Source organism: Helianthus annuus, chromosome 14 (genome assembly GCF_002127325.2).
Source record: "Helianthus annuus cultivar XRQ/B chromosome 14, HanXRQr2.0-SUNRISE, whole genome shotgun sequence".
Taxonomy (NCBI): Eukaryota; Viridiplantae; Streptophyta; class Magnoliopsida; order Asterales; family Asteraceae; genus Helianthus; species Helianthus annuus.
In genome coordinates, this window is record NC_035446.2 from 72,677,502 (window position 1) to 72,690,946 (window position 13,445).

The 13,445-nt window shown below is 39.9% G+C and overlaps 1 protein-coding gene and 1 non-coding gene across 2 annotated transcripts; one reads left to right on the top strand and one right to left on the bottom strand.

Annotated features, from left to right (window-relative positions):
- Nucleotides 1-465: 465 nt before the first annotated feature.
- LOC110906775 lies at nucleotides 466-1,717 on the top strand. Its single transcript, XM_022151853.1, has 2 exons — nucleotides 466-1,071; nucleotides 1,121-1,717. Exons 1-2 carry the CDS (start codon nucleotides 466-468, stop codon nucleotides 1,715-1,717), a joined length of 1,203 nt encoding a protein of 400 aa, XP_022007545.1.
- Nucleotides 1,718-13,336: 11,619 nt separating this feature from the next.
- Nucleotides 13,337-13,443, bottom strand: LOC118486885. The gene has a single exon (XR_004880051.1). It is a non-coding gene; the product is annotated as a small nucleolar RNA R71 (small nucleolar RNA).
- Between the last annotated feature and the right edge of the window lie 2 nt (nucleotides 13,444-13,445).

Genomic DNA, 13,445 nt, shown 5'->3' on the forward strand with positions numbered 1-13,445 from the left:
CCAACACCATCCAATACAACTTCTACCACTTCTACAACTACCTCATCTGATAACCTCACTCCTACTCCTCATAACGCTTTAGTTGTTCAACCCCTTCAAGCCATTACTGAACCACACGACTGGGGGATTGTAATGGAAGAAATAACTACTACTATTGTTTCACAAGCGTTCATTGCTGAGATCATTGAAGAAGGGTTTGGAGATTTGTTTGAAGAGGTAAATGTGGAAGAGTTGACTGTTGTGGCGGAAGCTCTAAGTGAAAATCTGGAAATGGATAAAATCAATGAAGCTGAGGAAAACAAGAGAAGAGAGAATGAGGAAGAGGAAAGTAGAAAGAAAGAAGAAAAGAAAGATGAAAGTGATCAGTTTGAGTTCAAGATCGCGACCGAAGAAATGCAACGCTTTGCTGATGAAGAAATGTCAAAGATGAGAGCAGGAAAAGCAGAAAGCTCGGATTAAGCTTTCATGGCTAACATCGAGGTACAATCTAAACCTACTGATAAAAGATGTGCTAGATGCGTAGACTTCGTTGCTAAGTGTGACAGATACTCTCTCCATAACAGTAACTTGATTACTGATCTGGAGAAGTCTAGAGAGTTAATTATCACGCTTTCTAGTGCCGACAAGGAACATAGAAGTAAGGTGATTGCCTTGAAAAATGACATCTCTGAGTTTGAGAGACGACTTGCTCAAGGGACTGTAAAGAATCAAGATTTAAAATCTGAACTTGAAACTTGTCAAAACATTATTTTAGAAAAGAACAAAATAGTTTTAGACAACTTGATTCTAGATCTACGACGAAAACTTGAGAAATTCCAAAGTTCGTCAGATGTGATGAATTTTTGCATAAACAGTCTTCATCTCAAAGACTCAGAAGATGAGCTGTTTGGTGTTGGTTACAAAAAGTTTCCCCCACCTATTAACCACAACTATACATCGACACCCTCGATTGATCCTGAAATTGCAAATTTCATTTCGACTGATCCATTGACTGTTGATCCTTTAAGTGAGCAAGAGTCTGGATCCGAATCTGAATCGGATTCAAAACAAAAGAGTTCGAGTGATGCTAGAGCAAATGAAATTGATTTGAAAAAAAATTGAAAATTTAATTAACTCAAAGATTTTAGAAGCTTTAAATCAAGTTCAAAATGTTCAAAAGTCAAAGCCTAACAACAAAGGTAAAAAGAATGTTAAAAACATTACAAGAACCAACTTTGTGAAAGGCGAAACCTTTAACAATGAAATTGAAAATATTGAAAAAGATTCAAATTCTGACTTTGTGAAACAAAGTGCAAAAGGCTCAAACGAAGCATCCTCATACTTGAGTAGTCAATTTGAGGATGATCAACAAGAAAAGAATGAAAAGATTAATAAACGACGATGTTACAAATTTCGTTTGAAAGGACATTTAGCTGCAGATTGTCCAAACGACAATGGAAAGAGTCGTGTTGATCCTGATCTTGATAAACCTTTTGTCACCAAACCACAAAATGAACCTAAAAAGAATGAAAAGAAAAGTGGTAAAACACAAAAGGTAGAAAAGCCTAAGGTTGTAAAACATGAAAATAAACCAGTTTCTAAACCAAAGGTTAAAAATCAACAAAAAAAGGATCAGGAAATCGACCTTTCGGATAATGGTAGCGGTCATGGTTCAGATCGTGGATTGGAAAGTTATTCTGTAAAACGTGAGAGTCGTCAAAAAACCCCTGCTCGATAACCAACTCATGTAACCTTCCGACCACAAGGGCAAGATCATCAATCTGGAGGTTCTTACAACCACAATGTTAGACCTCATGCTCAAAATCGTAACGTTGATAACCGAAACGTGTCACCGACCAGATTTCATGGTCAAAGACAACATTCGGGATACCAACAATGACATGCTTTTCATGATAATGAGCAACCAAGGTTTGATAGAAGTTTTAGACCTCAACATAGTCAAAACTTCGGATGTCAAAACTCTGGAAATCGTTTTGGTGGAAATTCTGGGTATAACAACCGTTCGCAAACACCGTACAATCCTCGATTTGTGGATGTACATTCTAACAATTACCGAGGTAGAAATGTTAGAAACAACCATGAAGATGGTTATTTCAAGGAATTTTCATTTGTTGATGAATTTGGATGACCCAAGACCGTCACGACTTGGGTCCCCCATTCTAACTGATTTCCTATTTGAGAATGCAGGAACAGCTAAGGGGGCTATCTATATTTGGTATATTGATAGTGGCTGTTCCAGGCATATGGCGGGAAATAAAGAATTATTAACAAATGTAAAATCTATTCGAGGTGGTTATGTCAACTTTGCGGGTGAAAAAGGTGGTTACATCACGGGTGAAGTTTCCGTGTCAAACAACAAGATCACCTTGCACAAGGTGAACTATGTTGAAGAATTGAACACAACTTGCCGTCAGTATCTAAGATCTGTGATAACAAGTATACAATGCATTTCACGAATAAGGCTTATTTCGTTCTTAAACCGGGATTTGTAGTTCCTGAAGATTGGATCGTGATGAGAGCTCCAAGAGTGAACAACACCTATGTGATGGACATGCGTCCAGTTGTGAACTCCTCTGGTCCGGTGACTTGTCTGTTTTCAAAGGCAACAAAAGATCAATCTTTCCTATGGCATCGAAGAATAGACCACGTGCGTCTACACAAAATGAATCACTTAATAAAGAACAACTTGGTATTGGGTGTTCCATTACGTAGTTTTAACATGCATAGTAAATGTGAATTATGTGAGACAGGGAAAATCAAATGTAAACCACATAAGCCTAAACGCATAAACTCTATCCAACAACCACTAAAGCTGCTTCACATGGATTTTTTTGGTACGATCCATGTAGCTAGCATTGGTGGTATGTCTTAGTGTTTGGTTGTCACAAATGATTTTTCAAGATATCCGTGGTTATTTTTCTTAAAATTGAAAGATCAAACTTTTGGCACTTTGAAAAAATTATTTAAGCAATTAGAGAAAAATTACTCATTACCCATCAAGAGAATCAGAAGGGATAACGAAACTGAATTTAAAAATCGATATATGGATCAGCTATGTCGGGATATGGGTATTGTTCATCAGTTTAGCGCTCTGTATGTTCCTTAACAGAATGGAGTTGCTGACAGGAAGAATAGGACCTTTATCGAGGCTGCACAAACCCTTCTCTCAGAATCCAAATTGCATGTGTTCTTTTGGGCCGAAGCTATAAACATCGCATGCTATGTGTTGAATCGTGTGCTTACAGTAAAACGGGAAGATAAAACTTGTTATGAACTTCTTGAGAAAAATAAACCAAATTTGAAAGGTTTCCAGCCTTTTGTGATTAAGTGTATTATCCGACGGACATCGGATACTCCTAATCGAAGAAATTGGTTTCTTCCAAGGTTACGATCTAGGCTCTCCGAACAAACGAGTATACAATGTCAAGAAACGGATTATGGAAGTGGTCTTTGACATAACTCCTTTGAGTTACGATCCACCACCATCTGAGTTCGGTCCCAAAACTGGTTATCAATATGACAAGTTGTTTGATTCCTTTGCTTTACCTGATCGAATAGATGATGAGACCAACCTGGTGTACTCACACCTAATCGACAAAGATGAAGTGGATGCAGGTTGGCGTAATAGCATTCTAACAAATGTCTCTTCAAATGGTGATTCATGAGTAAACGTTGCCAGTATGTCTAATGTCAATGATGTCGTTGCCACTCAAACCTCCAATTATGCAGATTCAAGCGATTCCGATGATGACATTGAAGCTGTACAAACTAGAAATGTTGATACGACTTTTGGAAATGTTGAAGCATCTGCTAGTGCATCTGTTGAGGAGATCTAGTCAAATTTGGATACAAACCTGCAAGTTCCAGCTGTTCCTGTCACTCGGACAAATAGGAATCATCCTATCGATAATGTTATCGGAGATCCGTGTGGAGGAATAATGACTCGAAGCAGAAGTCTTAATGTTATGCAGTGTTTGTTCACATAAATCAAAGAGCAAGAGATCTACAGCTTAAGCATGCACGAGTGTTTTATTTCATAGATAGAGCCAAAAAACTACCATATGGCGCTAAAAGACAGCTCGTGGTGTGAGGCGATCCAGGAGGAGTTGGCTCAGTTTGACAAGCTGAAGGTTTGGAACTTGGTAGATCTTCCGAAGGGCCAACATGCAATTAACATGAAATAGGTTTTTAAATGTAAAAAGGATGATAAAGGCGTAGTCGTCAGGAATAAAGCTCGTTTGGTGGTGCAAGGGTTTAATCAGGAAGAAGGGATCAACTACACGGAAGTTTATGCGCCAGTGGCTCGACTTGAAGCAATTCGTTTGTTCCTAGCCTTTGTTGCTCACATGCGTGTTAAAGTTTATCAGTTAGACGTCAAAAGTGCATTCCTTTATGGGAAGTTGCAAGAAACTGTGTATGTAACCCTGCCATCAGGTTTTGAAGCTCCAGATTCGTCGAACAAAGTTTACTTGTTGGACAAAGCTTTATACAGTCTTCATCAGGCTCCACGTGCCTAGTACGAGACACCCTCAAAGCATTTGTTGGTAAACGGATTCACTCATGGTACAATAGATTCCACTCTCTTCATCTTGAAGAAAGGGGGAGATTTCCTGATTGTGAAAATATATGTCGATGACATTATTTTTGGTTCTTCAAATGAAGAGCTTTGTCGGGATTTCGAACAGGTTATGAAATCGAACTTTGAGATGAGTGCAATGGGTGAGCTAAAGTTTTTCCTCGGGTTGCAAGTGGATCAAGCAGTGAATGGCACAAACATTCATCAGACGAAGTACGTCCACGAGATCCTTAAGCGATTCAACATAGAAGACAGACTGCCTTACAAAACTCCGTTGCCTACCAATCATAAGCTGTTAGATGAAAAGGAAAAAGATCCTGAAGTGGATCCTTCGGTTTATCGTGCAATGATTGGTTCTTTAATGTATCTTACAACATCTCGACCCGACATAATGTTTTCCGTATGTTTATGTGCTAGGTACCAAGCCACTCCGAGAGAATCACATTTGAAAGCCGTAAAAAAGATTTTCCTCTATCTTTAAGACAAACCAAGACTTATATTGTGGTATCCAGTCGAGGGAGGCTTAGATTTGATAGCATATGCGGATGCGGATTTTGGTGGGTGCCTGATTAACAGGAAATCAACCTCTAGGGGTGCTCAACTGCTTGGAAGCCATCTGATATATTGGCAATGGAAAAAACAACTTTTAGTGTCGTTGTCCACATGTGAAGCAGAATACATCTCCGCTTCGAGCTGTTGTGCTCAAGTCTTGTGGATACAACAGCAATTGCGGGATTACGGTTTGAATTATACACAAACTCCCATCATGGTAGATAGTATTTCAGCTATTTCAATAACAAATAACCCAGTACACCATTCACGCACAAAACATATAGATGTTAGGCATCATTTTATTCATGATTGAGGTGTGATTGATGTGGTTAGAGTTGATACCTTAGACAACTATGCAGGCCTGTTTACAAAGAGATTCGATCGGACGAGGTTTGAGAACTTAGTCCGAATGATCGGGATGATAAACCCAGATTAGGATAGTTGCATAAGCCCTAATGGAATTATTGGAGCATTGAAGAAAGCCTTGGAAGAAGAGAGCAGAGCAAGTAAGTGGAAGCGATTTAAACCTACGGTGGGACGTCGAGTAAAAACAAAAGATAAGTTCTCAGGTGAAATCAAGTATAAGGTTGTGTACCGACCTGCTTTATGTTTGATGACTATTCCAATGAGACAGTTTGACTTAGACAGTATAATGGGGATCGGATACTGGTACGTTGATGGGAAAACATGAGAAGCCGTAATCACAAAGAAGAAAGTAACTGAAGTGATTGTGAAAGTGCTAGATCCTATGTGGCTTTAGCAAAAACTTATTTTTCTTAAGGTGTTCCTTCTCAAACATAGGTAAATTTCCGTCCAAAGATAAACAAAGTTATAGATTTAGAAGTATGTTAGAGAGACACTGACCTATCCACTTAAAAAAAACTAAAAATACAGATAGTTCATTAGAGAAATTTTAATTAAGTAATGAATGAGGAGAAAACAAATTAGTTTATTTATAATTTATTTGTAATAATTTAATAAATCAAAATCTAAACTTTATTAGTTTTATTTTTCGAGTAATCTTGTACTATAATGAAATTAGTTGATGTGTGTTTGCGACTTAATCAATATAAAGCTTTTTATACATTTTATACTTGTTATTGTTTTAACAATTAGAGTAAAGTGCAATTTGTGCCTCTCTGATTATATGGTGGGGTTACAGTTAACCCTTCTTTTTTTATTTTTCATCACCTGAGTCCCTGTGGTTTATAAAAAAAATTTCTTTGCGTCCCTCCCGCTAACACCCGCCAAATTTCATTTTACATGTTGGTGAAAAGGCTAGACCACCCTTTTACTATTGCGATATGCCTCGTTACTCTTAGGCAAACATTTCCTCATGGTTTTGGATGTTCGTCATCACATACTTCCTCATGACTATGGGATGTGGGTATCGCCTCATTATTCTTAGGTTAACCCTTTCCTCATGACTATATGATGCTATTTATTTAAAAACATAGATTTACTCACTAACTTATGTTGCCTCAAAAACTGTTTTACACATGATACAGGAAATCAGGTTGACGAGACGAGGATGAAGACACGTAGGAAATGCCTTAGTCGAATAAAATAACTTATTTTATAAGTTATGTTTTTGGATTGATGTATTGGATTTTATTTGATATGTGACATTTTTAATTAGGATATCAAGAAATGTTTAAACTTTAATGGTTGTCATGAGCTATGACCAATTATTTCGCTCTGACCGATAATCTGCCATGGATCGGGGTGTGATAATAGCCCATAGTTCAAACCTATCTTCAATATATCAATTCTAGCCTCACTTATTTGCACCAACCATGACCATAACTTAACCTACTAAGACAACAGCACCACCATCACTCATCAACCATAGCGTCGCTGCCCAGCCACCATTCATCCCCTATCACCGCACCGGCCACCATTCCGCATCCCCATTAACGCACTAGCCACCATCCCCCATACCCATTGTCGCACCATCCACCATTATGCTTCGCCACACCTGTTTTGATTTGTGCCTACTTTAAAATCTATACTTGGTGTTAAAGTTTTTATTTTGGTAGTTTTTCACATATTTTAAATGAATTTGGATCAAAACGAATTTATTTGAATTTATCCAAATTCAAATCGAATTCAAATTTTATATCGAATTCAAATATAAGTTTTTAGTCGAATACGAATTCGAATCGAATTGCCCAGTATTTAATCGAATTCAAGTTGAATACGAATTCAAGTAAAAATAAAAAAAAAAGTATTAAAAAATTTGATTCGAAAATTCGTTATTCGATTAGATGAACACCCTAAGGGAGGCTTAGTGGGGAAATGAAAGGGACTCAGAATGTTGAACATTAGATATATTAGTGGGTCAGGATTTTTTACGGGTAGAAAATACCAAATTACCGTTCATGTCGTTAAGTTAGTAATGAAATATGTTGACGACGTTAGAGGAAGGGGTTTGTAAGCTGCAGACGATTACATGTGAAAAATAAAAAGAAAAAATGAACAGTGATCCTACTATATAACCACATGCACCCAAATTTTGGTTTACTCAAAGAATTATTTGAACAGACAAGTACTAAGACTAGAGGGTATGGGGCTCGTCCCCGGGTCGTCCAAGTGCGGCAAAGGGCTAGCACAACCCCCCCCCCCCCCCGGGTCGTCCCCGTCACAAGCGTCAAGCCCAAGCCGGACAACATGAGGTTCTTTCCTTTTATCTCTCTCTCTCTCTCTCTCTCACACACACACACACACACATATATATATATATAGGGTCAGGATTTAGAGAAAACGGTGAAAAGTGTGAGAACGGTGAGAACGCTTATGGGTCGTCCGATCAAAACAATCCATGGACTAGATTACGCGGTGGCGTTTTCGTAAATAACATTAATTTTATTATGTGGGAGGCGCTTCATCAAGGGTAAAGGGTCTTTTACCGCTCATATTCAAAACGCCATCAAATGATAACACGCCATTCTAAAAAAATAAAACGCCATTAAAAAAAAACTCCAAAAATTAGTGATAAAACTCGTTGGATATTACAGGAAGATGAAACAACACAGTAACTGAATTTCAGTTATTAACATTTATTAGAAGAAATTCCCTCCTAAATTATGCGCCAAAAACATCATTATATAAATGAGGTAAAACATAGCTTTCATAATCACTTAAATCTATCCATTTCTGCAAAAAACATCTTTAACCAAAAAACGCCAACTTAACCAAAACGCCAAAAATGGCAACAATCGTTTCGTGGAGATACACTCTGGCAATCAGGCGATTCGTCCTCCATTTTGACAACAGAAGGAGGGTGTATGTTAAGACGGTCAGGGCAATTTTGAAGATGGAAGAAGAGGTACAAAGGGGTATTAAAAAACAGATGTTTTGTGTATTGAATTGTGATTGTGATTGTACTGCTGAATACAATGGAAACTGAGATATATATAGACACGCTAGACCTAATCATAGACAGCTAATATAACATAATCAAGGGAACATAATCAGGCCTAATATATAGTATGATTGTTCTGTAATCAGGCCTAATATATAGTATGATTGTTCTGTCTAATATTCCCCCGCAAGCTAAGGCCGGGGACCGACTCTTAGCTTGGACTTCAAAAAGAGAAAGCGGTCTGATGATAGCGGCTTCGTGAAGACGTCAGCAATTTGATCATTTGTAGAAATATGTTGCACACATAGTTTTCCTTGTGCAACCTTTTCATGGACGAAGTGGAAGTCAACTTCAACATGTTTTGTTCTAGCATGAAAGACAGGATTCGCGGATAGGTATGTTGCCCCCAGATTGTCACACCATAAGGTTGGAGCCGAATGCATCGGAACTCGAAGTTCTGTCAATAATGTTTAAAGCTAGGTTAATTCAGCCACTGTATCAACCAAGGCTTTGTACTCTGATTCTGTGGATGACCTTGAAACAGTCTTTTGTTTTCTTGCAGACCAGGAAATAAGATTCGATCCAAGATAGATAGCATATCCCCCCGTGGAACGACGATCATCAGGACACCCTGCCCAATCGGCATCTGAGTAGGCACTCAATGTGTTGAAATGAGCATCCGTGTAAGCATGCAAAACAAAGGAGGTTGAGCGGGTAATGACAAGGCCTTGATCAGCAGTCCCATGTAAGTACCTCAAGATACGTTCGACCGCAGATCAATGATTTTCAGTGGGAGCATGCATAAACTGGCAGACCTTGTTAACTGCAAATGTGATATTAGGACGTGACAGAGTAACATACTGCAGTGCACCCACCATCTGTCTATATTTGACGGGATCAGCAAAAGGAGAACTATCACCAAGTGAAAGGCGAGCAGTGGTGGTGCATGGTGATGTGACTGGTTTGGCCTTAGAAAGAGCTGCCCGGACTAATAGATCATTGATGTACTTGCGTTGGGACAAAACAATATTAGATCCTCGGTGAGCCACTTCAATACCCAAAAAGTAGGATAAGGACCCCATATCTTGTATTGCAAATGTTTGGCCTAGACGACGTATCACTTGAGTAATGGCGTTATTGTTGTTCCCTGTCAAGATAATGTCATCAACATACACAAGCATATACATTAGAGTCCCATGAGTTGAGTAAGTAAACAAGGAGGGATCCGTTTTAGACCCCTTGAAGCCGAGTGACATCAAGGCAGAAGAGAGCCGTTCAAACCAGGCTCGGGGTGCTTGTTTCAGGCCATACAGAGACTTATGGAGGAGGCACACATGGTTTGGCTTATGAGGGTCAATAAACCCTTGGGGCTGTTTTAAATATACTGTTTCTTTCAAGTCTCCATGTAAAAAGGCGTTTTGCACATCGAGCTGTCGTAGGGGCCATTGTTTGGTAACCGCTAGTGATAGGACAACCCGAATAGTGGTAGATTTAACCACCGGACTAAAGGTTTCCGTGTAGTCGATACCAGGTTGCTGATTAAAGCCCTTTGCAACTAGACGCGCTTTGTAAAGCGTAATTTCCCCATGTTGCTCTCGCTTAACTTTGTATACCCATTTACAGTCAACAACATTAGCATTGGGTGGACGAGGAACAAGCGTCCAAGTGCCATTCCGGAGAAGAGCCGAGTATTCATCTGCCATAGCCCTACGCCAGTGAGAGTCTGTGTTGGCAATGGCGAAGGTTGTAGGTTCAGTGGTAGATGGGGCTGGAGTAGTATGAAAGGAGGAAGGAATGTATGGTTTGGATTGCTTTGGGTTTTGTCTCAAATGGGATGGGCGTGGGCGGTGGGGTGGTTGAGCCATGGTGTGGGCTAGTGGAGGGTGCGGTTGGTTAGGAGTGGTTGTGGGCTCGGGTTGTAAAGGTGTTGTTTGTGTATCGATGTCTGGTTGTAAGGTATGGGTTTGAGAGTACTTCTCATAGGCAGAAGTGGAAGAACGTGTGGTGGGTTGGCGAGAGTAAGTTTGGGATGGAGGTGGAGGATGTTCAGAAATGGGAGATGTAGGGTGGTGTTCGACAGGAGGAGATGGAGGTTGTTGTGTAGTAGAGTCAAGATAGATGGATGGGACGGTAGGGTAGGAAGATATATATGGGCTGGGATCAGGTTGTGATGATGTTGAAGGATCAGAAGGTTGAACTGAGAAGGGGAAAGAAATCTCATTAAAACGAACATGACAGGCAATGTATATGCGTTCGGAGACAGGGTCAAAGCAACGATACTGATGTGTGTAAAATGCAACATATAAATTACATCAAATGAGGCATAAAACTAACCCTTTTTAAGTACTAATGTTGGAAAAAAAGTGTTTTTGTCTTCCTTTTGTATTTTCAGGATTAAATGAGCTTAAATTCACAAAAGAAGCAAAAAGACAGCTAATTCTAACATAAATACAAGAAAAGGAACAAAAGTAGACTGCCCGAACCCTCAACGGCATCCTCCCAAGCAAAAAAGAGAAAACAGAAGCCTGAACACGCCCCGTGCTCAGCCAGCACGGGGTCGTGCCCAAGAAGCAGCAGAAAAGACAAACCTGTAGAAGCTTCTATTGCCTACCACAGGGCCGTGTCCAGTGAGCACGGGGGCGTGGCGAAAGTACAGCAGGCGCATTAATTGTAATTGCGAATTACAATTAATGAAGAGAGAGTATGTCAGACGGGCACGGGGCCGTGCCCAGCCTTCTGTTCAGCCTATAAATAGGAGTGCTTGGTTTCATTCCAACTCATCCCTTGGCACACCACCTCTCTCACACTTCATCCACCACCCACCACCACCATAACACCATCATCCACCACCATCATCCATTGTCCATCGTAGAGTGTGTGAGTCGTCTCGGGATCCAAGATTGATCGTAAGAGTTCTTGACAATCAAGGCTATGTTTGTCTAAGTCTCTTACATCACTTGGTGAAGACAAGTGTTTAGTATAATACTTTTTATTTTTAATCTTTTGCACTTTTTATTTGGTTTTGTATTAATGACTTTAATAACTAGTTGCTTATGTTGAAGGTGATCTTTCCTTATCGTTTGTCCGTGGTGTCTTGGCATTATTTTACTGTCTATATAAAATAAAAGATTTTCACCATTCATATCTCCACGGTCTATATGGAGGTATGTTGGCTACCTGGTCGGGGGTTAAGGGAACGGTTTGGTAAGGGTCTTGCCCTTGTTCAGCGTTTAGAGGTCCTGCAAGGGACCTGGGTCAAATTTAGTAGGATCTCCTTTAATGCCCATAGGTATTGGATGGCGGGGATCCAAACTCTTTGACTCCCTCATAAGTTAACTACTATTAATACTATAACCCGGCTATTTAGGACTGTATCCCTGCTGACTCAGACTACTTAGCCGAGGGTAATGTCACCGCCAAAAGCGGGGCCTACCACAATTTGCATTAATAACTTAATTCATTATCTTCCAATAATCCAACCCTTTAGGATTGTATCCTTGCTGACTCAAACTACTGGGTTGAGGGTAACATCGCTTTCAAAAGAGGGGCCTACTACAATAACTAAGATAATCTCTTAAACAAGTGCAAAAGTGCGAAAATAATCAAAGGTTATACTAATACACGAGTCGGATCCAAGTGATTCATCTTGTCTATCTGTTTTTATTTTATTTTTATTTTTCAGCATTTAGTTAGTTTTTATTTTCTTAGTTTAAAAACCTTTTCTAACTTTTTGATTTGATTAGACGTTGAGGATAAACCGGTACTAAAAGCTCTTGTGTCCTTGGACGACCTCGGTATCTTACCAACACTATACTACGTCCACGATGGGTGCACTTGCCCATATGTGTGTTTAGTGTTAGTAAATATCGTGTTTTATAAATTTAAAACTTGGCTAAAAGTGTAAAAGGGCTTAAAATATATATCAAAAATATAACACACTTCACGCACATCAAGTTTTTGGCGCCGCTGCCGGGGACACAAGGATTTTAAGAAAGTTAGGAATCAACGGCCTAATCATATTTTTATTTTTCTTTTAAATTTTTAGGATTTTTCATAATTTTTCAGCTTCTGTAGAGCTCAGCACGGGCCGTGCCTGGTCGGACACGGGCCGTGCCCAGCATTGTTACTGACAGTTTTTAGTTTTCCAAGTTACAGAGAGCTGACCACGGGGCCGTGTCGGTGCAACACGGGGCCGTGTCCAACTCCCAGTAACTGGGATCTGGAAAACAATCACTGTAACTCCGACCACGGGCCGTGTTCGCTGAACACGGGGCCGTAGTGAACCTTCTGACCAGCCTTCTTTTCTGTTTTTATTGCAAGACTTGGAACCCGACGCCAATCCTACATAGTGTATGAGCTCCAGTTCTAATAAGGACATAAAAGAACCTCTAGAAGAACCCGAACGCTTTCTCAGAAAAAGATTAAAAGCTAAAAACCAAGAGAAAGTTTTGGGTGATCCACCTCCAATGGCGGACCAACGTACCCTCATGGATTATCTACGACCCACCGTAGGTAACCTAGGCGCCGCTATCAATGCTCCGAATATTGAAGCCAATAACTTCGAACTTCGGCCGCATTTGATACAAATGCTCCAAAACTCCGCAACCTTCCATGGGCTTGCGGACGAGGATCCCCATCTACATATTACTAATTTCTTAGAAATATGTGATACCTTTCGGATCAATGGAGCATCAAATGACGCCATCCGCCTCCGAATGTTTCCTTTCTCACTAAAAGACCGAGCGAAAGCTTGGCTCAACGCCCTCCCAGCTGGATCGGTAAACACCTGGGATGAACTAGCCCAAAAATTTCTATATAAGTATTTCCCTCCCGCTAAAACGGCTAAATTAATGACTGAAATTAATACATATTCACAAGAGGACGGGGAATCCTTATATGAAACTTGGGAAAGGTTCAAGGAACTATTACGCAAGTGTCCACATCATGGCCTTG

Excerpts from the sequence above, each read along its gene's own strand:
- LOC110906775 (XM_022151853.1), top strand. The coding sequence starts at position 466 with ATGGCTAACATCGAGGTACAATCTAAACCTACTGATAAAAGATGTGCT. Across the intron at positions 1,072-1,120 it reads AGAGTTCGAGTGATGCTAGA|ATTTTAGAAGCTTTAAATCA; the intron begins GCAAATGAAATT and ends ATTAACTCAAAG.